Source organism: Primulina eburnea, unplaced genomic scaffold, assembly GCF_022965805.1.
Source record: "Primulina eburnea isolate SZY01 unplaced genomic scaffold, ASM2296580v1 ctg1038_ERROPOS4800000, whole genome shotgun sequence".
Classification (NCBI taxonomy): domain Eukaryota; kingdom Viridiplantae; phylum Streptophyta; class Magnoliopsida; order Lamiales; family Gesneriaceae; genus Primulina; species Primulina eburnea.
Genome location: NW_027330581.1, coordinates 601740 through 626993, shown reverse-complemented (window position 1 = coordinate 626993; position 25254 = coordinate 601740). Strand labels below are relative to the sequence as shown.

The following is a 25254-nucleotide window of genomic DNA, read 5'->3' as shown; positions in this document are numbered from 1 at the left end:
ACTTTTATTTCTACATCACATACGTTGTATATTTCTGTTAAGTGTGCATATCGTGTAGGAAACTCTCGATTTATCAGGGAGCAGGAAAGGATTTTCGGTTTTGTTTCTTACCATGCATTCTTTGATCTTTGTACTCACGTTTTTGGTGTATTGCATGCAAGGGGACTGCCGAGGGTTGCTTAGGGCTGTTAAGATTGAGGTTTATGATGTCTAAGGGCTGAAGTTGAGGTGTGGTCATGGGGTTCGATATGATCCCTGTTGTTGTGAGTGGAATGATCGAGAGGTTGGATCGTGGAGGTGCTTGTTGGGGCTGTGGTTCGTGTATGGAGTGGGACGGGCGGTGCAGAGGCTGAACCGGGGCTTGGACCAGACCTTGGAGGGTCTGAGTCACGGTCCAGGAATGGCCAACTACTGCTGGAACCACCTGAAGCACCGGCCGCACACAATCGAGGAGGGAAGCTCGGGTAGAGTAGTTTGAGTATTAGCGATCGGGACCTTCGTGTAGGCTTGCAAGGGACTATTTGCGTTGGTTCAAGGGGTTCGGAGGAGTCATAGGGTGTCTAGGATAAGCTGAGCGGGGCTGGTCCGATTGGTTTTGGGATAGGAAAGAAAATATGATTATGGTGCACATGGGGCTACTGGTGGGGATAGGAGAATGGGTCCAGCTTCTTGTAGGTCTTTGTAACGAACCGTACTTTTCATACTTTAAATTTGCGGAAAAACTAAAAAATTTCTTAAATTTAAACATCCATACGGTCGTCACTCAACATTCATAAAAATAAATCTCAAGATCATCCGTCACCAATAAAATTTTGCTAAAAGAAACTGTCTCAAAATATTTCGCATCGAGATATTTAAAAATCAGAGTATAAATGTTTTCATGCTTAAAATCTTAAAATAACGTGGGCGGTCCTCGGGTTTAGCCTCCCGCTCAGTCCAAGCCTGCCCCTTGGTCGCCACCTCCTGTCTCCTCAACAACATAGTCACCTGCATCGATCAAGTCTAGTGAGTCTAAAGACTCAACAAGTATAAACTGGGATAACGAGTACTACGTAATAAAACCGCATGCAACTTTAAAATAGGACATACATAACTTGAAGCTTGAACTTGCATAATAAACTTGGACATACGTACGTACATAATTAGACGTGCCATCAACATAAACTTTCATAAACATACTGCATACTTGAACATACGTAACTTCATCATTTTCGTAGAGGATGCTTCAAAGCAAGTGACCCATACATAATAAACGCCTGATCAGACAAACCACGGTACTGGGCTGACAGGGACGTATCCACTGCCACATACATGAGATCCCCGTTCATAATAAACGGGCTGGTTGGTCCTCGTTCATAATTTTACGCTTCCCAACCATGATATAACCCGTTCATAATTTAACGGGGTGGAGAGGTCCTCGGCCACGTTCACCGACTTCCAAACCCATTCATAATTTGGTCACAAGACATTTAGCATACCTCAAAACTTAAAATATTTTCTTGCACGTCATACATACTTACTTGGCGTTGAGGGATTCGTTGGACTTCGATCGGGGCCGTCGCTGCGACCTACTAACGTGAAATGTGCATACTTAACTTGCATAACTTAGACGTAGAAATCATACCTACTCTCGAGTTCAATCACTACTTAGGACACTCTACAATTTCCCATGACTTGACCTTGTAAATCGTTGTACTAAACCATGACATCAAACCTCAGACATGTTATAATATTTTCCCCAAAATATGAAGGACACGGACCCCGTGCCTACCTCCGTGTAGGGGTCCGTGTAGACTCGGGTGAAAGGTTCGGAAAGAAGGGTGGACACGAACCCCGTGTCAGGGTCCGTGTGGGGGTCCGTGTAGACTCTGGAAAAAGACACCAAGGAGAAACAAAGGCACGGACCCCGTGTCAGGGTCCGTGTACCTACTGTGATCGCGAACTTACGAAAATTATGTACATGCTTCGCTCAACTTTCTAGACTCGGTTGCAGGGACTATGAAACGACACCCCAAGATCCATCCTAGCATACTATAACATCAAATCACTTCCGTGCAACATCCCAAGCAACGATGTTCAACCTATGGTACATACGAATCAAAAACATGTTAATTGACACCAACTCGATTCCTACGACTACTCAAGTGCTCGAGTACGTATTGACACTAAACGACGTATCAATTAACATCCCAACATCATACTAATCATACCTAGACGTAGCAACGATCACCCGTCGATCCCCAACGAAGCCTGCAACATAAAAATTTCAAGAACACAATTTTCGTAAAAGTCGCAGTTTGAGCAGTCTCACGAAAAGCGTCATAACTTACTCAATTTTCATCCAAAAATCTCAAATTATATATCAAATCGAAGGCGTCAAAAAGTTCTACCATTTACTAGTTAAAAATTTTCTCAAAATCCCGACGGAAAAGTCGCAGTTTTAACCAGAACAGTAAAAACGTAAATTTCAGATCTAAAAATCGTTTCAAAAGCTATCCCAACGTATTCGCTCAAACTTCTACACATCATACACATGATTTTAAACATAAATAACAACACACACTTAATATGACAAGATCGATGCATCAAGAACAGGATATACGTGCCTTTTGATGATAAATTTTACCGAAACGGCGATATCGAAGCGGAGACGGCGCGAGGCTTGATCCGGGACGACGGTGGCTCGATTCTCGCAATAAAATCACTAAAATTTTCTGGAAAATATGGAGAGGGAGGGCGGCTGCACTAGAGTAGGAGGAACCCTAGGTTTCTATCTTTCAAAATAATAAAAATCTGAAAAAAAAATGAATGTGTAGAGTGTGTTGTGTGTTTTAGTGTGTGTAAAAACGTGTAAGTGTGTGTGAAGTGTAGAAAACGTGTGTGTGTTTTTAATTAGGAGGAACTCTAGCTAAATTAACTATTTAAAATACAAATAAAAAGTTAGCATACACTAATTTAATCAAACTCTACAATTAAAATAATTACACCCCAATTTTAAAAGTTTTAAACTCTTAAATCCCTCCATACATAAATAAGGCGTTAAAATACTAAAACTCTATAATTTATTTAAAATGCCCCATCCTAAATCTTAAATAAAATACCACATTCTAAATTTCCAAAATCGTCACCGGTCTTTTCCTCGATCCCGCCTCGAATAATCGCCTGAAACAAGAAACTCGAAAAACATTTTAACGTGCATCACATAAACATAAATAATTTAAAACAATGCATTCAAATAAATCATGCATGGCTTAAAACTCATTTTAAAATTAATCAAATGATTTACTAGTTAAATAAATGCATGGGTTATACGTATACTGAATTTGGGGACTCAAGTCTTGTCCGTTAGATTTAGGTGCTTATTTTTGAGGTTTTTAAGACATTTTAAGTGTTTTTAAGTTATGTTAAAAAGTTGGGAAAAATTTGGTTCAGTTTCGGTTTGATTCGGGTTAAAACCGGGACTCAGGTCCAAGTTTTAAAACAATTCGGTTAAGTTATAAAATGGGCCCAAGTTTACATCTAGGGATGCTTTTAAATATGTTTTGGGATATTTTTAGGAGTTTGGTAAGCTTCGGGTCAAAATAATGAGTTTTGAAATTATCTGGCATTTAATCGCCGCACGAAATGTTAATTAAAGAATTAATTGAAATGCCTAGATTTTAGCTGAATAAAATTATGGAAAATTATATTTAAGCTCAAATAATTATTAGAAGTCTAAGTTTTAATTTGGAAATTTTATCCTAAGGTTTGGTTTAATTCGGGATTAAAACGCATTAATATGTTATAGTTAAAGATTAATTTAAAAGTCATCGATTTAAGCCAAGTAAAAATATGAGAAAATTCTTGTAAGCTTAAATAATTATTTGGGACGTGTTAGAATCAATGGAATTAAGAAAATTTCAAAAACGTGGAATTTTACGTTTATGGGTGAAACTATAATTTTTGGGTTTTCAAGGGCAAACTGGTTATTTTGTAACCGAGGTGAAATTTTGGTCCTGGCAGCGCCCTGAGCACATTTTATCATGTTTTAAATGTTTATGCACCATGTTTACTATTTTTACGCAATTATGATAAATACGGTGCATGCTTGGTTTAAAGGAAAAAGTTACGTATATGCATATTTTTATTAAGTGATGATTATGATGCTATTTTTGAAGGATGAGATTTGGTTGTGACTGACGATGTATATGTATACGATGATATGAGATATGATGAGCTGAGGCCCGGGCTCAGTGGACGGGTAATGCATTCGCTTATGTCTCTCGCCGCCGGGTACCACAGTTACATGTAGATGGATCCATCGATAGAGCTGATACGAAAGTCACAACTAATGAATTGAATTCAAATAAAAAGAAAATGTATACGTATATGATGACATGAAATGACATGCTTTATTACGCTATGATTTTACACGACACGTTTACGTATATGATGACATGAGATGACATGCTTCGACATGATGAGCTGTTTTGACACGTATATGATGATACGAGATGACATGATTCGACACGACATGATTTTATACGACACGTTTATGTTCATGTTTTAAAGTTCATGAAAGGTATGTTGGCATTAAGTTTTTTTAAGTTCATGAAAGATATGTTGAGTATGATATTTTTCATTACTGTGTGCTATGTATATGTACTTGTTATTCCTGGTACAGGTGTGTTGAGTCTTTAGACTCACTAGGCGTGTGTGATGCAGGTGAGCTTAATGATGAGGAGACTGGAGGTGCCGAACTCTGAGTAGGCACTGGTGCAGTGACATGACCCGAGGACCACATGTTTTCCGCATTACGATTTATGAGATTAAAAAGAGATAATATTTTCATAAGTCTGTTCTTTCGAAAAGCGCGAGCTTTAATTTTAAATAAAAATATTCCGCATCTTTTAAAACTAGTAGACGTTACATATAATTTCTAGTGCAAGTTAGAAGATGAACAAATAATCGAGTCGTGGTTCGGATTAAGAAATTGAAGAATTAAGATTTTGAAGAAAGTTCATAGTGAATTTAACAAGAGTTACATCCACTAATACCAGAGTAGTTGGTGTAGAGTGATTTAGTCACTAATGGTAAATTATAAACTCCCTATGTATGTTCTTTTAATTTAAACCATATGTGTGTCCAAAATAATATTTTTAATGCCAAATAAAATTTTTAAATTTTCACTGTGTTTTGGACACGAGAAAAACGATAACGGGTTCTCTATATTGTATAGTTTAATTTCATGTTGAATATTTTATTTCTAGCCACAAAAGAAATTTTTTTCAGAAAATTGATACATTATAAAAAAATATGATTTTTAAATTTTTTTTAAAAAAAATTAGATTGCCCGGAACTGTTCCACGCAATGCACAGTGTCGCGCACGCAACAGCCACGCGCGCTGTGCGGAACGTCCGCACAACACGCGGCGGCTGAGCGCACAAGTTCCTTGCACTGCTTGATATGATTTGGCAGCGGGCGAGCAGTGCAGGCAGGTGCCTGGGAACGTCTCGGGCACCGTGCAGAGTTGTGGGTTTGAATTGTTCTGACCTAGGGTACAATTTTCTGATTTTACAAAATTTTGTATAAATTTGATATTTTGTGAAAATTGTTCATTTTTTTCTAAAAATCAAATTTTGCTAAATTTATAATTTTCTTGTAAGGTAAATAATTAAAATATGATTTTAATTATTTATGGTAAAAATATGTTTGACAAGAAATCAATTATTATTGAATAAATTGGAATTAAATAAAAGGTGTTTATTTAATTTATTAATTATTTAATAATTGTTGTGGTTAGTAATAAAATTTTTAAATGCATGATTTAATCAAGTAATTAAATTTGTTTAATTAATTGATGTTAAAATGTGATATTAAATGCATGAAGAATGATCGAAAACATTGACCAATATGATAGGTGTATGTTATGATATTTTACTGTTTTAATTCATTGTTTTAATATTTGATATTATTAAAGTGAGACTGGTTTATGGCATGTTCCCACCCCATGAGATGTATCCCTTAAGTGTTATGACTATTTAAATATAATTATTAGAAATAGTGGGAGATCAAGAATAAAATATGGTAGGGCCGATGCACAAGATGAAGACATATAAAATATTGGAAGCTCTTATAATAAGTTGCATTTGCATCTCTGCATTCACCTAGGTTTTGGGTCTGGATCCATGTCTGACTCACATGAATCTAATAGTGTTGGTAATCGATCATCTTTATTTATGGTTGAATGTCATATCATGATATATTTGCGATATATAGTAGTATGTTTGTATGTATATTATTAAATAATATAGTTGCATTAATCCGACAAACATACAAACTCATGACACACAATTTTAAATTAAAATGATGTGACAATTTTAAAATTAAAATCCCTCATTTTGAATAAGATTCAAAATTTATATGAAACCATAGAAGTAAAATTAAAAGAGTTTAATTTATTCTTGTCTTCCATCAACTGTGGTTGCATGTTGAACGCTATCCACGGCCAGTGTCTGACTCATATTATTGGGGAAGCCTTGACGCCGGAAAGCTATGACTTGCACCGGACATATGATATGCATTGAGTGGAACTCTCATTGCTTCGCTCATATTATTGGGAGAAATCATGGCGACCGTCCACTACAATTCAATATTGTGGGTTAAATTGACACGTGAAAATAAACGAAGTCATATTATTAGGTCTTTATTAAACGTGAGGTGAAACATGGAGAGGTTGTTTGTAGAACCCGTAATTTAGACTACGTATAAGCCATGCATAATTCTAGTATTTTAAATAATTTTATTCCATGAGTATTTAAATTTCATGCAGCAGCTTGATTTTTATCAGTTCAGTTAATTCAGCGAGGCCGGACGGGAGTTGGAGTTTAGAGATAAAATTTAAGATTCAGAAAATATTTCCAGAATTTATTTTAGCTAGCAAGTAAGTTAATTTAAGTTAAAAAGGAGGTTTAGGGAATTATTTAAGCAACTTGAGGGGAGTAGAAAATAAATTCATTTAAGTTCCATAATTGAGGGATTAATTCACTAAATTATTTAAAGAACAGGTAAGGCTTTAAAGGTTTAAAATTTTTCAACTAGACAACATTTTTCCCTTCCTTTTTAATTGATAAATTTCGGCCCCCTTAGATTTTTAATCAATTCATTTGCCAACTCACCTTTTTGACCCATTCTTTGTTGTTTTAGCATGCTATTTTTTTTTAATTATTGAGCAACCTTAATTAATTAATTAATTAATTAATAACCAACATCCTAGTCTAGATATCATGGGAGATTCGGCCATTGCACCCAACAAAACACCCCAACAAATCCTTTGATATCAACCAAAATTCAAAATTCAAAATGAGGGAGACTTGGTCTTGATTTTCCCTATATTTTTGCACCCATTCTCCCTCACTCCCCTAACCATCATATCCCCTCCATTAGTCTCGAAATTCAGAGTGTTTTGGAGAGAAAAAACGTGAGTACCATAGCTAGAAAGAGGAGAGAAAAATCGAGCAAGAAAGGTAGAATAGAAGCGCTCCACCTCCTCCGCGCCGAGTCGTCGTATTCTTTCGTTTTTCTTTCAAACGAATCAAAGGCATGTCTAGATTTCTTTCAAACCTCAATCAATTCCTATTATCATTTATTTATCATTACATGATCATCTTTTATGTGCAAAAACCGAAATGCACTAAGCATTTTCAGAAAAACAAACATGCAGATTTTTATTGCTCATGACAAGCTTCACGGGTCTTCTTGTTTTGATGTTTCAGGCGGATGGTTCGACACCAGGCTCCCAAGGCGACTTATAGACATGTAATAGGATGCATTAGGACCATGTTGGTCCATTCAAACAAGCCCCATGCTTGCTGGAAAACCGAAATGACAGCAACCTCCCCATAGGTGCAGAAATGTGTTTCGAAATTCTGTTTGTTGTCATGTGGGGAACGAATCTGATCTTGGCTGCCCCAAGGCCCATAGCCATGGTTAGATCACTTCTCTAGTATGTCTAAGACGTGACTAAGTCTCCCTTTTGGTGGCTTGGTCCATGGTGCGCCGGTTTTTAAATCAAACGCTAGAACAGCCCCTCCCCTTCTCGGCCCCTTTGATTTTGACAACATGTGTTGGTTCGAGTATGGTGGAATGGTGTGGATCTTGGTTGGCCTAAAGCCCTTAGCCACGGTTCACACCATGCCCCATGAAGTCTAGGTCGTGCCATGGTCAATAAAATGGCCATTGGAACGAGTCGAGACAGCAAGCGAAGCAAAACACCCCTCACGCGCGCAAAGGTGCTCTCGGGTGAATCTTTTCGATTGTTGCTGGAATATTTCGAATTGTGGCTGGTCTAAAGCCCATAGCCATGGTTCAAATCATTCTTTGGGATGTTGGTAAGAGTCTCTGGTCGGTGGTTCACGCCCCAATGGCCGGTAGTCTCGAAAACAACACAAGATACATGATGGTACAGCTGCTGGAAATTTACAGCAAGTTGTTGTGTCGGTTCGGAGGCTCGTTCGAGTTCTCGGTCGGCTTTTAGCCTATGGCCTTTTACTGGACAGTGCCCCATTGAGTTAGAAAGCTCATGTTTTTTATCGTTGTGATTCGGATCATTTTTGAGGTCGTACGAGAATTTACGGTGCGATGTGCCAAATTGACTCTCGAAAGAGCGTTTCGTGTTTTGGCCTCCATTTCACCTAGATTTCGACCCCCATCATTTTAGGAGCATTATTTCATAATTTTAAGCGTATTTTAATCATGACTATACGTCGGTTCAGTGTCGGTTCGGGTTGGTTCGGAGTCATGATTAAATATGACGTCATTAGGCATCATAGTCGCATTTTTGAACTTAAAGCGCATAGTTGGCCAAGTTTAAGCTATTGCATATTTTTTTCATGACATATTTAGGTTGCAGCGAGCCTGGGAACGATCCAATCCAGTTGGTAAAATATACAGGATATTTTCATTATGCCATTTAATTATATTACGTGCATGAAAATAGAAAATACCTATTTTTGAGATTGATGCGATATTGCTTGTGGTCAATTCACTATTATGGGAGCATTATTTTATACGGTCGCCAGTGACCGATCAGTTCAGTTTGGTACCACCCGGTCGCCAGTGACCGGTCAGTTCAGTTCAGTTTGATACTCCCCCGGTAGCCAGTTACCGATCAGTTCAGTTCAGTGCAGGGGCCACAGACGTAGACCATAATCTCAACAGAAAATTTTTATCAGTCATTTCAGTACAGGGCTCCAAGGAGCAAACATTTTTACTATGATATTTAATTCAGTCATGCACGTATTATAATTACTCAGTACAAGTTATTTTCAGTATGCCTCATGACATGATATTTTATCCATGCAAATTATATTTTTCTCGTTACCTACGATATATGCAAGCTGAGTCTTTAGGCTCACTAGACTTGATTGTTGTAGGTACCGATGAGGTCAGGGCCGAGGGCGGGGACCAGTGAGCCAGCTTGGGTCGGCAGTAGTGGCACCCGAGGACCTCAGTTCAGCATTTATTATTTTATTCCGCAAACAATTTTATCAGTTGTTGGATATTCTTAAAATGTTATTTCGCAAACAAATATTTTCTTCCGCTGTCATCTTGGATATCAAACTTTGTTTATCAGTTTAATTATAAACGAGGCATTTTAATTATTTAAAAAGAAAATTTTTAATTTTCCGCAAATTTTCAAGTAAGGATTTTCGGACCTTCACATTGTTCTTGTGCCTTTTCGACCAGAAGCCAACCAAACTCCATAGAACATCTCAAAAAATATTTATAATAATTTCCTAGACATATCCTCGAGCTCGTTCTGTAACTTTTATGATTCGTTTTAAAACTTCGACCGGGGTCCTGGTTTTAACCTGAATCAACCCGAAGCTTAACCAAATTTTTCCCAACTCAATTCATGTCTTAAATCTACTAGACCAACCCCTAAACCAACAATTACATACCCCGTATGACTCCCAAACCCTTGCTGAAAGTTGCTGGAAATATCTGCAAGTTACCACTCGAAACCTTAGACGCACCACGACCTTCCATATTTTCGATCCTAGCCTACAACTGACGGGACCAGCCACACACCAGCCCCTTCTTGCCCACCTTAGGACCCTACTGGACCTACATGACTCACGGCCCCATGCAAGCCCCACGATGCACACGCTCGCTATTTCCAGAAACTGCATCACCTGAGCCTCATCTCCCTTCACGCGACCGGTCGGCTTCGGGGATGGTTCTAGTGGGAGTCGAACCTTTCTTGCCCCTGTCTCAGACCCACCAGGGTCTGGTCAATGGCTTGGATCGGTCCTTGCACCATTGGCTCAACCCCTTGCACGCGATCTCCCCAAAATCGAACCACCCCTTGAAAAACAACTCACGGCCTACAACATAGACCGCCAAGTCTCGACTCCAGCCTAGAGACATCACACTCCTCGACATATTCAGTCCCTTAGGACCCTTGCTCGGCAGCCCCTTGCACCATAGTAACAAACACGAAATTATGCACAAGGAAAAATCGTTTTTATGCACTTTCAAAGCCAAAAAGCAACAATCAATAAAGGACTAAGAAACCTTCGAATACATCACACATGAAAGCAATTATACAGTGTGAATGATGCAAAAATAAAGATACATGGCGTGCCTTGGTGTATAGAAGCTCAAAAACTCGAAGAACGCGTGTCAGGGAAGCACCTGAAGAGCGGGGAGAAGACTTGATTGAAAGAAAAATGGAGGGGGCCGTATCTTGCAGCAAGGTGCTGCTGGTTTTTCACGTGGAAAAGCTGCTGAAGGAGAGGGGAGGGCGGCTGCTAGGTTAGGGGATGCTTAGGATTAAATAAATTAAGTTTGGTTAAGTTAATGACAACCTAATGGCCCCTAATAAAATTTTAAAAGGATTAATAGGGTTTGAGCTCAATAAACATTAAAACAAACACAACAAGCCCAATAATATTCCCGAAAAATATTCGTTTTGGTGCGTTTTTGAAAACATTGCTCGAACCCTCAAAAAGTCTCAAAATTCGGTAAAATTTGCGTACCGATAAAAATTACGACTCGGCAAGTAAAAATACTCATCAAGGACCAATTTCGAAAGATCATAATTAAAACACATCATATTAAATAATTAAAAAAATTATTCAATAAAAATATTTTTCCTGGATATCGTCAATCCCTAATGCATGAAACTTTAAAATAAACAAGAAATAAACCCTTACCATGCGATAATCATGCAATAAATGCATAAAAAAATTTAAACACAAATTTTAATTAAATCCCTAGATTGCATAGATTCAGGTTACATACTTTAAATTTCTTGGACCTTACGGTTAATGTGGATGCCTCAGTTCATGCATCGTTCGATCACTTTGGTGTTGGACTGGTTGGGAGAGACATGCAAGGATATATCATTTTTGCTGAGGGCCGAGCACTTCCAGCAAAATTTACACCTCATCTTGCGGAACTCATTGTCATTAAGGAAGGTATTTCAAGGGCTTTAACATCTGGATGGACTACTTGGATAATTAAATCAAGGTAAAAACTTGTGTGAGACGGTCTCACGGATAATATTTTTGAGACGGATCTCTTATTTGGGTCAACCATGAAAAAGTATTACTTTTTATGCTAAGAGTATTACTTTTTATTGTAAATATGGGTAGGGTTGACCCGTCTCACAAATTAAGATCCGTGAGACGGTCTCACATTAGACCCACTCTTAAATGAGACGCTCTTGCAGCAGTTCATGCACTTATGGTTAATGCTCCGTACTCTATGGAGGCATCGATGACATTCGTTCACTCGACTCGCATTTACCTACCTCACCAGTCAAGCATTGCCCGAGGAGCACCAATTCAATTGCCCATCAGTTGGCGTACATATGTTTAATTTTTGGTAGGCAGCTCGTTTATGATGATGCAATCCCTTGATTTTTTGGGACTTCTTATAAAACATGTCTTATGTTCTGATCAATACTATCTATGATTGTTTTTTGAAAAAAAAATGTAGTGCAGACAAAAAATTTGAAAACAAAACGTGCTGACAAAAATAAAGAACTGTGTAATAAAATAAAGTACAACGGCTCGGTTCCCACTGGCAAAAATAACGTGTTCACCCCACCCTTTTCTCATCTCACATTCACACCAAATGATCGAAAATATAATTTCACTGAATCTTTGTAATCTGAAAGTAGGGAGGATTTCCCATTATTTTCCGTGGTCGTTTTACAATCAATGCTCCTTAGATTACTGAATAATCGCTTGTACTTCTGCTTCAGTTTACTTCTATGGTTGATTCCAGTTGTCTTAGGGGAAGACCCTTTTGTTTTCTATGACTGGACTGTGTCGTACATCGCCGCTGCTCCTCTCGGGGTCAAGCAACAGGTTGCTTTTTCTAATTTTCTCATTGTTATTTTTATCCATTTTAAGTTCTAATTTACTTTTGCCCTTTTTCAATTGGAAACTTTTGTATTTTCTTGCGAGTGATAGGTCGAATATATTTGTGCTTGACTATTGTGTTCATGTAGAAGTTTAAGTTTTGGTGAAGTGGGAAGATGGAAGGAAGCTCAGTTTGTTCGGTTATTTGGTTGTTTTTACTATTTTTGTACCTAGCTAGTCCCCCTGTGTATGCCTGAGAACTCTCAAAACGAGTCTTGAAACCTGATGGTTTTGAGTCCCTATGAAAGGCGGAATCAAGTTCAGTTACGATCTTTCGCTTTCTAGTTTAGTTTCGTTATGTTCAGACCGGTTATAATCTAACTGTTTTAATCTGAACTGATTAGATTTTATCATACAACAACTATCCTACAAAATCTTATAATTTGTCTTGGCTGGCACCTCACTTCTAGTTTTTTTATCAACCAATAAGGAGAGGGTGTCATATCCTGTCGGTTTTCGGATGTCCGGGTAAGGACAGGGTGTCACATGCATAGCATCATGATCTCGCGTTTTACTTTGTAGCTGCTGTTGTCACCAGATACTGGTTGCTTATGCGTGATACATGCTAATGTTCTGTGCCCTGCTCTTCCTTGCTCAAGCTCTGTTGCCATCACCATCTGTATGATTTATTTGAGGTTTTTTATGCACACACCATCCATCTGTGCATAGCCATACAACAATCAATGTTTGCATAACTGCCAGTGCTTTTAAGTTTTAAGTAAGATTATTCTATTAATTAATTTATTGTATTGTAATAAAAATATTAATGATTGTATTAATCATATATATATGTTAACCTTCTAGGCGTGAAATAATAAATTTTTGATTTAATTTATTACTTTTAAAGAGAATTATATTTAACTGCTCACTCAAGGTGTTTTTATTTGTTGAAACCATTTCAGATGGTAATCAGTTTTGGCATTTCTCATAGTGTCTTTTCGGCCGCTAGTTTTCATATGTTCCTGCTAATTATCTCCACAATTTTGACCTATCAAGCTTCTTCCTCTTTTTTACTTCTATTTGTTCTTGTGCTCATGCCATAATTCTACTTTCTAGTTCACTGAATTTTTTTCTTTTCTGCCTCACAACTTTTAAAAAATTAATGTGTTGGCGATGTGATTTCATGTATAGTTAGTTATCTGTTGTCTCTACTGTTAATGCTCTATGAGAGCGCCCACCAGCAGGCTGCATCTGACTCCTGAATATCATATTTTCAGGTGATAGGAATAGAGGGGCAATTTCCAGGTCCCATTCTGAATGTCACCACCAATTGGAATGTTGTTGTCAATGTCAAAAATAATCTAGACGAACCATTTCTTATCACATGGTATTTTTCTGTATTTCAGTATATTGACAATGATTATAGTACTGAAGTAACTGTTCTCGGCGAATTGTAGGAATGGCATTCAACAAAGAAAAAATTCATGGCAAGATGGTGTTTCAGGGACAAACTGTCCCATTCCCGCTGGTTGGAACTGGACGTACCAATTTCAGGTCAAAGACCAGATAGGAAGTTTCTTTTACTTCCCTTCCCTTGGTTTCCAAAGGGCTGCTGGTGGATATGGTGGAATCATTGTTAACAATAGAGAAGTTATTCCTGTGCCTTTTGGCTTACCGGATGGAGATGTTACCCTCTTTATCAGTGATTGGTACATGAAGGATCATAAGGTTGGGGAAGGATCTGTGATATTTTTCCTTTCATTGGTTATTTTCTTGAAGTGTGAGATTATATTGAGTTACTTATAATAGTTAATGGATTAACAGAAACTCAGAGATGATATTGTGAGCAAAACTAGTCTTGGAGCTCCAGATGGTGTCCTAATTAACGGATTAGGTCCTTACCGATATAATGTAGATTTGGTGTCGGATGGTATATCCTACCAGATTATAAATGTTGAACCAGGTATTCCTCTTCTGGCTGCATATGATGCCAAGTGCTGCCTTTCCCCTTCTCATGCCCGCATTAAACTTGTGCTTTATCATTTTTCTGTAGCTATTGTCATAGATGCTTAATTTTAAATTAGATATTAACAATTTTGTAGAGAATAGGGAACTGTTTATGTGCATTTCATGATGGAATTTGTGGCATGGCTTGTGAGATATGAACATATAGGGGAGGACCTGACATAACTATTTCTCTTTGTTTTTGCTACTTGTAACTTGTATAATATAACATAAAGAGTAAAAATCAAGGTTCTAAAAGGCGTGAAGCGTCCCGAAGCGCGGATGTCGAACTCCAAGCTTTTCAAGCTTAAGCGAGATTAGCACAAGCTTAAGCGTGAAAAAGCATTTTTTATCTTTAGTATAATTGTAATTATCTCAAACCAATAAATCGATAAAATAATACATAAATATGATGAATTAAGTCTGATGCATTAATTCTCATATTTATAAAAGCATAAAAATCTCAAAATTATAATCTTTATTTGTTTTTGCAACTAGATCACATTAAAATATGCTAAATATTTGTCAAATCATTATCATACATGGTTAATCATAATTAAAATTAAAAAATAAACATCTAAATTATAAATCTAATTTATTATTTTAAAATAAAAAGACATACCTTCAAAATAAAAATTTAAAAATAAATAGATGCGATTAATTGTTCTTAAAAACACTTAATTAAACGTTTTAATTATGCTTAATTCGGTCAAACTACAGTTTATCCGTTTTTTCCCGCTTTTCTCCGAAGCGGAGCGTTTTTGTCGAGCTTCAAGCTTAAGCGCGTTTTTTAGAACACTGGTAAAAATTGATTCATGTTCAGAATATGGAGTCATGTAACGAACTGGAGTCATAAGAAATTCATTTGTTATTTTCTATGCATGTTTATCATCCTCAGATCTTCTTCCAAGGTATAGTCGGATTGGAGTCCGGGTCGATTCACTATAACTTTAACTACTTGACTTAAGCTAGACTAATAAATAACTGCAAGAGAACAAAATTATTGATCTAAATTAACTAACTAGAACAATTTCCAATTAAATATAAAGGTATTCAACGATCAAGCAAGAACTCAAATTCGAATAAAGGGCTAGGACATACAAAGGTATTGAAACTCTACTATGTGGTCAAATTCTAGCTCAATCACTGTGAAATCCCGTAATTTATTGCAATACCTTTGTATGTCCTAGCCCTTTATTCAAATTTATTGCAATACAGTGATTGAGCTATTTAGTATTTCCAATAAATTTGGTTTGTTTAGGATTAAAACACAGAGACGATTAATGGTCTCTGTGTTTTGCTATTTAGTATTTCCAATAAATTTTGTTTGGTTAGGATTTTTATCAAAACTCGAACCAGTCCACACCCCTAGACCCCTAGTTGTGGCAGCTTGCTTCAATAATGTAAAAGTTCAATCACATGTATTAATTCATTTACATCAATTATTCTGTTGATGAACTTTCTTGTAAAACAGGCAAAACCTATCGCTTCCGTGTTCACAATGTTGGAATCTCTACTAGCTTGAATTTCAGGATTCAAAATCATAATTTGATCCTTGTAGAAACTGAAGGGTCTTACACCATGCAACAGAACTACTCAAACATGGATATCCATGTAGGTCAGTCATATTCGTTCTTGGTAACAATGGATCAAAATGCATTCAGTGATTATTACATCGTTGCTAGTCCAAGGTTTACCGATTCATCAGCTTGGGCAAAGGCCACAGGAGTTGCTATATTACACTACTCAAATTCCCAGGGACCTGCTTCAGGTCCTCTTCCAGATCCTCCTGATGAACATGACACAGATTTCTCAATGAGTCAAGCAAGATCTATAAGGTTTTAGCTAAACAAAGTCATTCTTTTTATTTTTGTTTACTTTATAAATTTGTGAAATATTTACCTTAACATTGTTTATCTTACTCTGAAACAAATGGCTTTAATTTTACTGGATGGACTTCTGTATGCACCTTTCAATTTTCATAATATGGTCTTATATTCCCAAGGAAGGTATATCACATCATGATGTTATAGATCATTGCTTGAGAATCAAACTTTAATTGATCCTCTCTCATACCATTTTTTCTATTTCTTTGAAAATAATTGTATGTTGCGTAATTCATATGAGCATAATCTTTGATTTTAGATATTTAACTTACAGCTTTGTTAATACAGATGGAATGTTTCTGCTGGAGCCGCCCGTCCAAATCCGCAAGGATCTTTTAGATATGGGCAAATATCTGTGACAGATGTATATGTCATCCTTAATAGGCTTCCAGAACTTGTCGATGGAAAATGGCGTAACACTCTAAATGGGATTTCTTATATAGCTCCTTCAACACCTCTCATGCTTGCTTTGCAATTTAAGGTCCCAGGGATCTTCAAGCTTGATTTTCCTAAGAGGATGATGAATAGACCTGCGAAAGTTGACACGTCTGTCATTAACGGAACTTTCAAAGGATTTATAGAAATTATTTTTCAAAACAATTCTACCTCTATTCATAGTTACCATCTAGACGGATACTCCTTTTTCGTTGTGGGGTAAGAACGAAATTTGAGTATTTTCAGGTTATTTCAGTGCTTCATTCTTCTAATTTTGGTAAGTGAAAAATCTGAAAGTTTGACACTTCTTGTTGACCCACAGGATGGATTATGGGGTGTGGACCGAGAACAGCAGAAGCACTTATAACAAATGGGATGGGGTGGCTCGATGCACTACCCAGGTAGTCATTGTCCTATATCTTTTACTTGAAGTTTTTATTTATTTATTTAATTATATATTTTGCTGTCAATTGCCTAGCCAACTGCATTTGGATGGAAAAGTTGTTAAAAAACGGTTTTTATGTTAGAAAAAACCATTTTCTAGAAAAGGAGTGTGCATGGCTGTATGGCTGGCTTTTGCTTTTAAAAAAGTGTTGAGTTGCGGTTTTTAGTGTTTTTTCAGTGTCTCTTTGGAAACTAAAAGAAATTACATAATATTTCTGGGAAAATAATCTTTTTAACTATTTTATCCTTGTATGATACTCATTTTTCTTTTGAGAAAGATTTAAATTTTTTTATTAGCAATATTTTTTAAAAATAAGAGCTTGTGGTTTCTAAATATTTGTATTTGATTGTCCCCATTCCCGGATGTCCTTGGGTAGGTAGCAAATTATTGGATGAAGCAGCTTTAATGTCTGCAGTTTTTTTTTTATTATGATATACATACATTTAAGAAAAGGGGAAATTCTGGAATCCATTTTGATGTGACTCTGTTACTTTGCTTTAAGGTCATTTGTTGGATTACGGCATCTTAGACATGCAAATAGTCCACAGCTTCTTCACTGTATCAGAGAGAGAACCAAAAGTTTAAAATAAACAACTGTTGTAGCAGATGCCAAAACTATTTGACGGATTGATCAACAAATTGAGACTTTTTGTTTGATCATGGATATCATGTGATTATTAACATAAATTTGGTTCCCAAAGAAGAATGGACATCCCATTGCTTCTCTTGTAAATGCTTATGTAACGTCCCGGATTCGACGACTGTTCTCACTGTACCAAGACGAGTCTTTTCGACGTGCTTATGTTCTCAATCACATGCACCCCAAGAAACTTCCGAGGGGCTCATCCATCCCATAATTCCCCAAGTCAAGCACAATTTACCTTGGATTTTCTTATGTGATGAGCTACTAAAAAGAAGATGGACCTTCTTGATATGAATAGTACATATCAAATCTTTTAAGTCCTCCTCAACTGCACAGTTTCATACCTGAACAGTTTTAGAATCCCTCTCATTCTGACGTGAGATCGGTTCATTTATGTTCCCTTCGCCTAGAACCCTGCCAAGAATCGCTCATTGTCCATGTAACCTCATGGCACCGGTGATCACTCATCGCTCTCTTCGGCCCCGGGCGTCACAGCTTATCATGCTAAAAGGCGTATCCATATGGGTGCATTTTTTTCATATCATCGAACAATTTTTGGGAAAAATGAATTGCTGTAGCTAATACTATGTGCGTCCCTCGCAGAATTTCTGGTATCGATTTGAATTACGTTGTGGGAGAAAATACTTAGATAATTTTTGGACTTAACGTTACACGTTCAAAACCACAAATTTTTAGATACATTTTGCCGCCGCCAGTAATCTGGTTATTGAGTTTGTCTTACTCTACTCTTTCCTACTTGTTTTTTCCGAACGATAATATTAGGAGTGTTTTGAAAATTCCGTTTTGTTACTTGTCAGGTTTTTCCTGGCGCTTGGACGGCTATTTTAGTTTCTCTTGATAATGCTGGGATGTGGAACCTTCGTACACAAAACCTTGACTCATGGTATCGTGGTCAGGAACTTTATCTCAGCGTGGTGAATCCGGAGGAAGACAAAGACGAGGTTCCATTACCTTATGATGTCATCTATTGTGGTTCACTCTCTTTTTTACAGAAGTAAGCAATCAAATATGTTTCCTATATTTTTTATTTCAAAACATACTTTCTCCTCTTTTTTGTGCACTTAACATGGTTTTTTCTCTAGAGATCAAATCGATATATTTTAAAATTGATGTTAGTTGAGTATACGATATATTTTATGGAATTTTTATTATTAAAAGAAATTCTATTATATTTATTTTATTCAAATATTTTTCACTTATATTAGAAAGAGGTGATGATTGTAATGTAAACCAAGATGGATTAATGGATTGTAAGCCCCACCTGGACACCGTCTCATGTCAGTAAGCATCGTGCTTGAACCACATGATTCCTATTATATTGCTTCACCGTTTTTCTACAATCAAATTTTAGTAAGGTGGTAACATCTGTTACGTTGCGGCTCTTGCAGGGACCAGTCTCACAGAGTCAACTTCTCTGAAGCACCATCTCTGGATAAAGCCAACCACATTGCTATGCTTGTACTTCTTTTAGCTCTGTCAATATTCTCAGGTGCCCACTAACTCGAAGAATTAGTTTAAGCATTGCTATTAATTATTAAAAAAAGAAATCATGATCTCTGGAATTAACATAACTCAAGCCAGGATTTGTTGCCTGGAGTCATCTTAAACGTTGGTTTTCTGCACAAACGATATGGAAAGTTCTGTATTTGTACATTTTCCTTTTAGCAATTAAGGTTCTGTATGTTTGGTCAAGCAGGCGGTGTGGTGTGTAAGAGCAACACTTTGCATATGTATTACCTAAAATGTTTAATTTTTCTATCTATCAAGTTCGAAAGTTTTTACTATATTCGAAGTGTCTGAATTGCTCTGATTATTGTCTGAATAATTTGTGATACAGAGAGTCTCTAAAGGTATATTATGATTATGAAGAGGTGCATATTAATGTGCTGCATTTCACCATTATAATAGACTTCTGCATTAGTGTGACCATGCCGCTTTAGAAATACGAATGCATAGTGTTTATTATTCATCTTTCAGTATTCCATTACAGAAATACGAGTTTCTTTAAGACACCAATTTCGTGTATTACAAAGTAGCCCTCTAGAAATAATACTGTCACCTTATTATGTAACTATTTTCTCTTAAAGGCCTTGAGAATCTTATGCTTACTTTCTCATGAATATGTTCACCCCGTGTCCACCAATAAGGTGAAAGTTATCTATTGAATGTACAATTTGGATATGCTTAATTATATCCAACAGACGAGTGTCACCTTATTAGAATTCACAAAAGTGAACGCGATGGATGAGTAGCATATAGCGTTTACGTCTGTGAAGAGTACAATTGCTAAAACATTCATATTATGTTAGGAAACGTAAATGCAAGCCGTTTCATGTTGTAAGGCCATCTCCAACTATCTTAATGTCTGATGCTAAAATAGCGTCTGTTTCTCTCCTCCAATGCTGCGCTATCTTCTGGGATCACCAAATTTTGTGCAATATGATGCCATAGCGTTAGGTATTTTATTTATTTTATTTTTTGGTTTTTCTTTGCATTTTGTAGTTGTTAATTTTAATAAACTTGTAAATATTTTTCTAAAAATATATTTAGTCTATAAATAATTAACTTACTTATTCTTTTATAATGTTATATTTAATTGAATAAATTGAATAAAATTTAAAATTATTATATAAATTTACATAATTATAATTTAAATTAATTAATTTTTAAAATCATTTCAATGTATAAATTAATTAATACAATATTAATGTATTGATATTTTAATTAACATGTTAATAAATATTTGTGGAATAAATTAGTTATAGTGCATAAAATAGTTGGGAATATTCTGATAATATTCTTTTTAGCTTAAAGTTAGTGAGTTGAAGATGAGGTTTGTATTTGATATAGATAATAAACTATCTTTGCGTAATGAGTTGTAGATTACCTAAAATTCCAACATGATCACCACCAGTTGAAAGGAATTTTGCATAATTTCAGTCTTTAGGAAATTACATAAAAAATCCAAAGCATGACAAAACAATTCTAAGTTTCTATACTTCCATTCTTCAAATATTTCCTTCCCTTCTCTTCTTGACTTTATCTACTGCTTCATCGACTGTTCTAACTTAGCAACTGGATCAATGAGTTCTTCAAAGTCTTCGGTTCGATCTCCATATGATTAGCCTCCAAGAAGGAACTACTATGTTAGCTTATATCGTAAAAGTGGTCGTGCAGATGTTATCGGTGTGTGGGATAAGACACTCCTTGATATTACGTATTACAGTGGTCGTGTCGATAGGACAATCCTTAAAAATATTTATGACGATTATTTCAACAAGATAATGATTCAGAATGTAGGTTGTGGTGGGAGTTGAGTGATTTTTGCATATTAAACAAACATAACATACAACGGCGGCGAAATCTTTCCTATATCTACCAAATTCATACGCTGATGTTCTCCAAGTTGCCAAGAAAGGGTTCTTTTATTTTTTCTCTTTCTTTTTCTTAATGATGTTTTAGCAAAACTTTGCATCCATTTATCATGATATTGTGTATAGATCAAGTATATATATGCTCTGACTTATCTTGAATACCTGTACTCTGAGCACATTCGACACTGAGCCATTGAAGGTCGTAACATTAACATCGATCACTTGAAGTCCCAAAGAGTCCATGGCTTCCATCAACATTGAAAAGCCGCCTCGCCTTACTTTACATACAAGTTTCAGCAAGAAATCTTTGGTCCCAAGTTGGCTTACCTCAACCCGTGCCTAAAATTTGCAAGAAATGTAAAATAAGTACATGCGAACTTCTTCTAAAATCCAAATAAAGTCATTAACAATCATGTTTACTTCTGCTGGTTTGTTTTCATTAGCTCCGGATTGACCTGCACTGAGGTTAAAAGCAGGTGCCTTCTCTTCAACATTTTTACCATATATTTTGCCACAATGGTCAACCTCCATTTCTTGTAGTTCATTCTCATAATGTTCAATAATTTCAAGCAGTTCCTCTATGTAAGCAGCTGCATCCCCCAATGTGGCGAGTCTGTTCATCTGTGAGCAAAGAAGAGAATGAACAAACTTATTGGCTTAAAAAAATGGAAATGTTTTTTTTTTTTTTTTTGCAGGACCTTAGAAATATTTGGGACTAGTGCCCGAAGAGTAAAGATCCCATCTTTTATTCTCTTTCTCCTGTTTCTCTCCGTGACAAGATTCTTTGATTTGTACTGTCCATTTTCTGCGGTCTGCCAACTCTTAAGACTTCTCTTCCACGAGATTATGCTCGATGAATCTGCCCATTTTCTACTAATTCTTTTTGGTTTCATTATGGCAAGAACGGGATCACTTGGAAGGCAAGAATCAGTAGATGATCCTTCCAAGTACGTTTGGGACATTGGAGGAATGAAATTCGTAGGAGACCATTTGTCTACATAGTTCACATAATCATGCGAATCACCAAATATGCTTTCTTGTTTAGTTGAGACTCTAAACCGGGTGTAAATGTAATCTATGATCTTTGGATTTTTGGGTACCTGGAAACATAATCAGCAAATGAGCAATATTTTGTCATTGTTTTGTTAAAGCACGAGATAAGCACATCAATATTTCAAGAAAGAACACAGTTTTTTTTTACATGATTTGCAGTAAAGAGCTCTATCAGACCACAAGCTATTGGAATGAGAACTTGGGTTCCAGTTAGTTCCTGCAGGAAAGGGTAGTGCCATAAGTTCAGATAGATGAAACTGGTAATTCTTTTAATAAGTTTATTATAAAACATTATGCATCCATTGTCTTGAGTTCGCAAGGACGTTTCTGTTGGTAACTGTTTTGTTTTTCAAAAGCTTGACCGCCAAATCGCTTTGTTCAAAAGCTCGGAATGATGAAAAATGATTCAATTTAGTATTTGTATCCTACCACAAATAAAAACAACAGAGCAGAGCCTCTTATTAAGAAAAATTATCATATCATCGCCGTTGGAACTTCAAAATCTCTATGTCAATATGAAGAGATAAATCAAGAAAGTACATTATCTGAAGCAGAGACATTGCCACGGCATATCCATTCTGGTTGCTTTGTTACCACCACCTCCCCATGAATCCTGATCAATGGCACCTCAAACATTACACATTCTTGATTCTCAAATAGAATAGAATAGGCCGGAGCAGACCGGACAGAAATTTCACTATAATCATGGGAAACTAAACATCGAAATACTAAAGGAATGTGAAATGATATTTTTGTGCATATATATTGTAAGCATATAACGTAGAAATACACGAAGAATCTCCAACCCCATTCTCCGCCACCGGCCAGACCCAGTAGCCGAGAACGGGGGCATCACTCCTTAAATGAAACATCACCAAGTTTCCCACATTTCTACTCCAACTGTACCAAACAAAAATAGACAATCCGAAGATTACCCAGAATACAATGGCAAGTAAGAAGGCAACCGAGCCAGCGCTTGACAAGCTTTAGTTCTCACCAAATGCTTAAAACGAGTATCCTTACACTCATGTCTTTCCAAACCACTTCCACCATCAACAAATTCTATGTTCTCAAGTACTCTATCTGCACCGCTGCAACAACATGAACCCCACTCGATAAACCTGAACAAAACAATTATCAAGAACTAGAAAACGTAAAAAAAAAAAGGTGAAACCCCAGAAACGATCGGATATCATACATGCCATCTGCATTACACAAAACAAAAATCCCATGAAGCAGTAGCAAAATAGTACCTCGAAGGGTCATTCCCAAACTTCCAAATGATACAATAGTCCCATACCTTGCTCTGTACAAGGGGTCTTACCCAGTCTAATGCTCCCTCTAAAAAAGCTGCCATGTCTCCAACCTTTTGAACGCTTCTTCGATATATACACAAAGAAAGTTATAACTTTTAGCTTCAAGGGTCCATTTATAATAAGACAAAAAATTTGGCAAATGTTTCAACTATTGGTTTTGTAAATCAAAATACATTATATTGTTAGTGTTATACTGTAGGGCCATGTCTTTGACGACAAGCTAACTACCTTCACGGAATAAAGTGTCCTATCCCTTCTGTATAAAATTTGTCAGAAGAATCTGATATCGTGTCTTCTCTGTCTCTCTCTCTACTCCTATCATTGCTTTAACAGTCATGTAAAACAGAATTATGGTGATAGGATGCAAAAATAGGCAAATATTTGTACCCAAATTGTTGCCCAAGAATTGTTCAAAAGCACTGTAAATGAACATGGCAATGACGATTGACGATTCATTTTTCTATGTTAAACATATGGCTAAGTAGCAAGCATGTAAATTTATGGTTCAATGGCTATTTTTTACGGGTAATTAAGGATTTGTCCATGTAAACCTTTTATTCGAAGGTAAGAATTTTTCGGTTCTTTTTACTTTGTTCCTTGGGCGGTTTATTAGTAATATTTTCATAATCGGATCGGTCTACCTTCAAACATGGATCGTTTTCACTTAATGATAGGACCGAAATACTCTTATATTATATAAATATTAATATAATATAATGAATGATATATTCTAAGTTTTAAAACCTAAAATATGTATATAAATAGATAAAAAAAATATAGTTACCAAAGTTTAAAAGCTAAATATCTATATATGTAATTTTATTTTCGATCAATGATTATCCTGCTTGTGACAAATACTGATAAAATATAAATATTTCCCACCATTTTTACTTCGAGACCTTTAATTATGAATGTGAATACTCGCCTTAAATTTTCGAAGGAAAAATATACTTGTTTTAAATGCTTGATAACATTTTATTTATATTTCAGTTGATATAAAATACTTCTATATAAAAATTTATTAAATTTTCATGTCATTCGATCAAATTTCAAGGTTAATAAGAGCAACTCCAATCCTTGCTCCACAATGGAGTTGCTCCATTGTGGAGCAAGGATTTTCACTCCAATCCAGCACCAAAAATGATGCTGGACTAGAGTTGCTCTAAAAGCAACTCTACTTTGTGCTGCGCCACATCTATTTTATTTTTTTTTTGTTTTTTAATAATTATAAATATTTAATATTCTATTATATATTAATTATATAATTAATATTTTTATTTTTAAATTTTTAAAATAATTTATTCTTGAAACATAAATAATAATTTAAATTTTTTTAAATTTTTTTTAAAAATTAAATAGATTGTATAATTCTATTTTTTTAATCGATTTTCTAATAAATAATGAAATAATATAATTACATTTATTAATTTATTATGTATAATTGTGTAATGAAATTATAAATAGTTATTATTGAATTAAAATTAATATTATAAGAATATTCTGAGAATATTCTTTTTTAGTGTAGAATGTAGTGTAGATAGGTTGGAGATGAATTTAGTGTTACACTATTGTAGTGCAGAATATAGTGCAGAATGTAGTGCAGTGGGTTGGAGAGGGTCTCAATCCTTACAATCGAAAGGAGGTTATATTGTTATCCGAGTTCGATAATAAAGGTGGTTACGGGTCGAGTAGTTCCGGTAATTGGATAGTTCGAATCGATACA

General features: G+C 35.9%; 2 protein-coding genes across 2 annotated transcripts; one reads left to right on the top strand and one right to left on the bottom strand.

Moving 5' to 3' along the window:
* Positions 1-12054: 12054 nt before the first annotated feature.
* On the top strand, positions 12055-19359 carry LOC140820427 (monocopper oxidase-like protein SKU5). Its single transcript, XM_073180716.1, has 9 exons — positions 12055-12360; positions 13632-13741; positions 13812-14082; positions 14179-14317; positions 15833-16196; positions 16533-16898; positions 17002-17080; positions 18586-18782; positions 19177-19359. Exons 1-9 carry the CDS (start codon positions 12211-12213, stop codon positions 19286-19288), a joined length of 1788 nt encoding a protein of 595 aa, XP_073036817.1. The 5' UTR covers positions 12055-12210; the 3' UTR covers positions 19289-19359.
* A 1290-nt stretch (positions 19360-20649) lies between these two features.
* Positions 20650-23657, bottom strand: LOC140820420 (transcription factor bHLH90-like). Its single transcript, XM_073180707.1, has 8 exons — positions 23469-23657; positions 23151-23336; positions 22756-22828; positions 22364-22432; positions 21861-22262; positions 21583-21783; positions 21325-21501; positions 20650-20914 (listed from the first exon to the last, which is right to left on the bottom strand). The coding sequence occupies exons 1-8, from the start codon at positions 23570-23572 to the stop codon at positions 20852-20854; spliced, it is 1275 nt and encodes a 424-aa protein (XP_073036808.1). The 5' UTR covers positions 23573-23657; the 3' UTR covers positions 20650-20851.
* Between the last annotated feature and the right edge of the window lie 1597 nt (positions 23658-25254).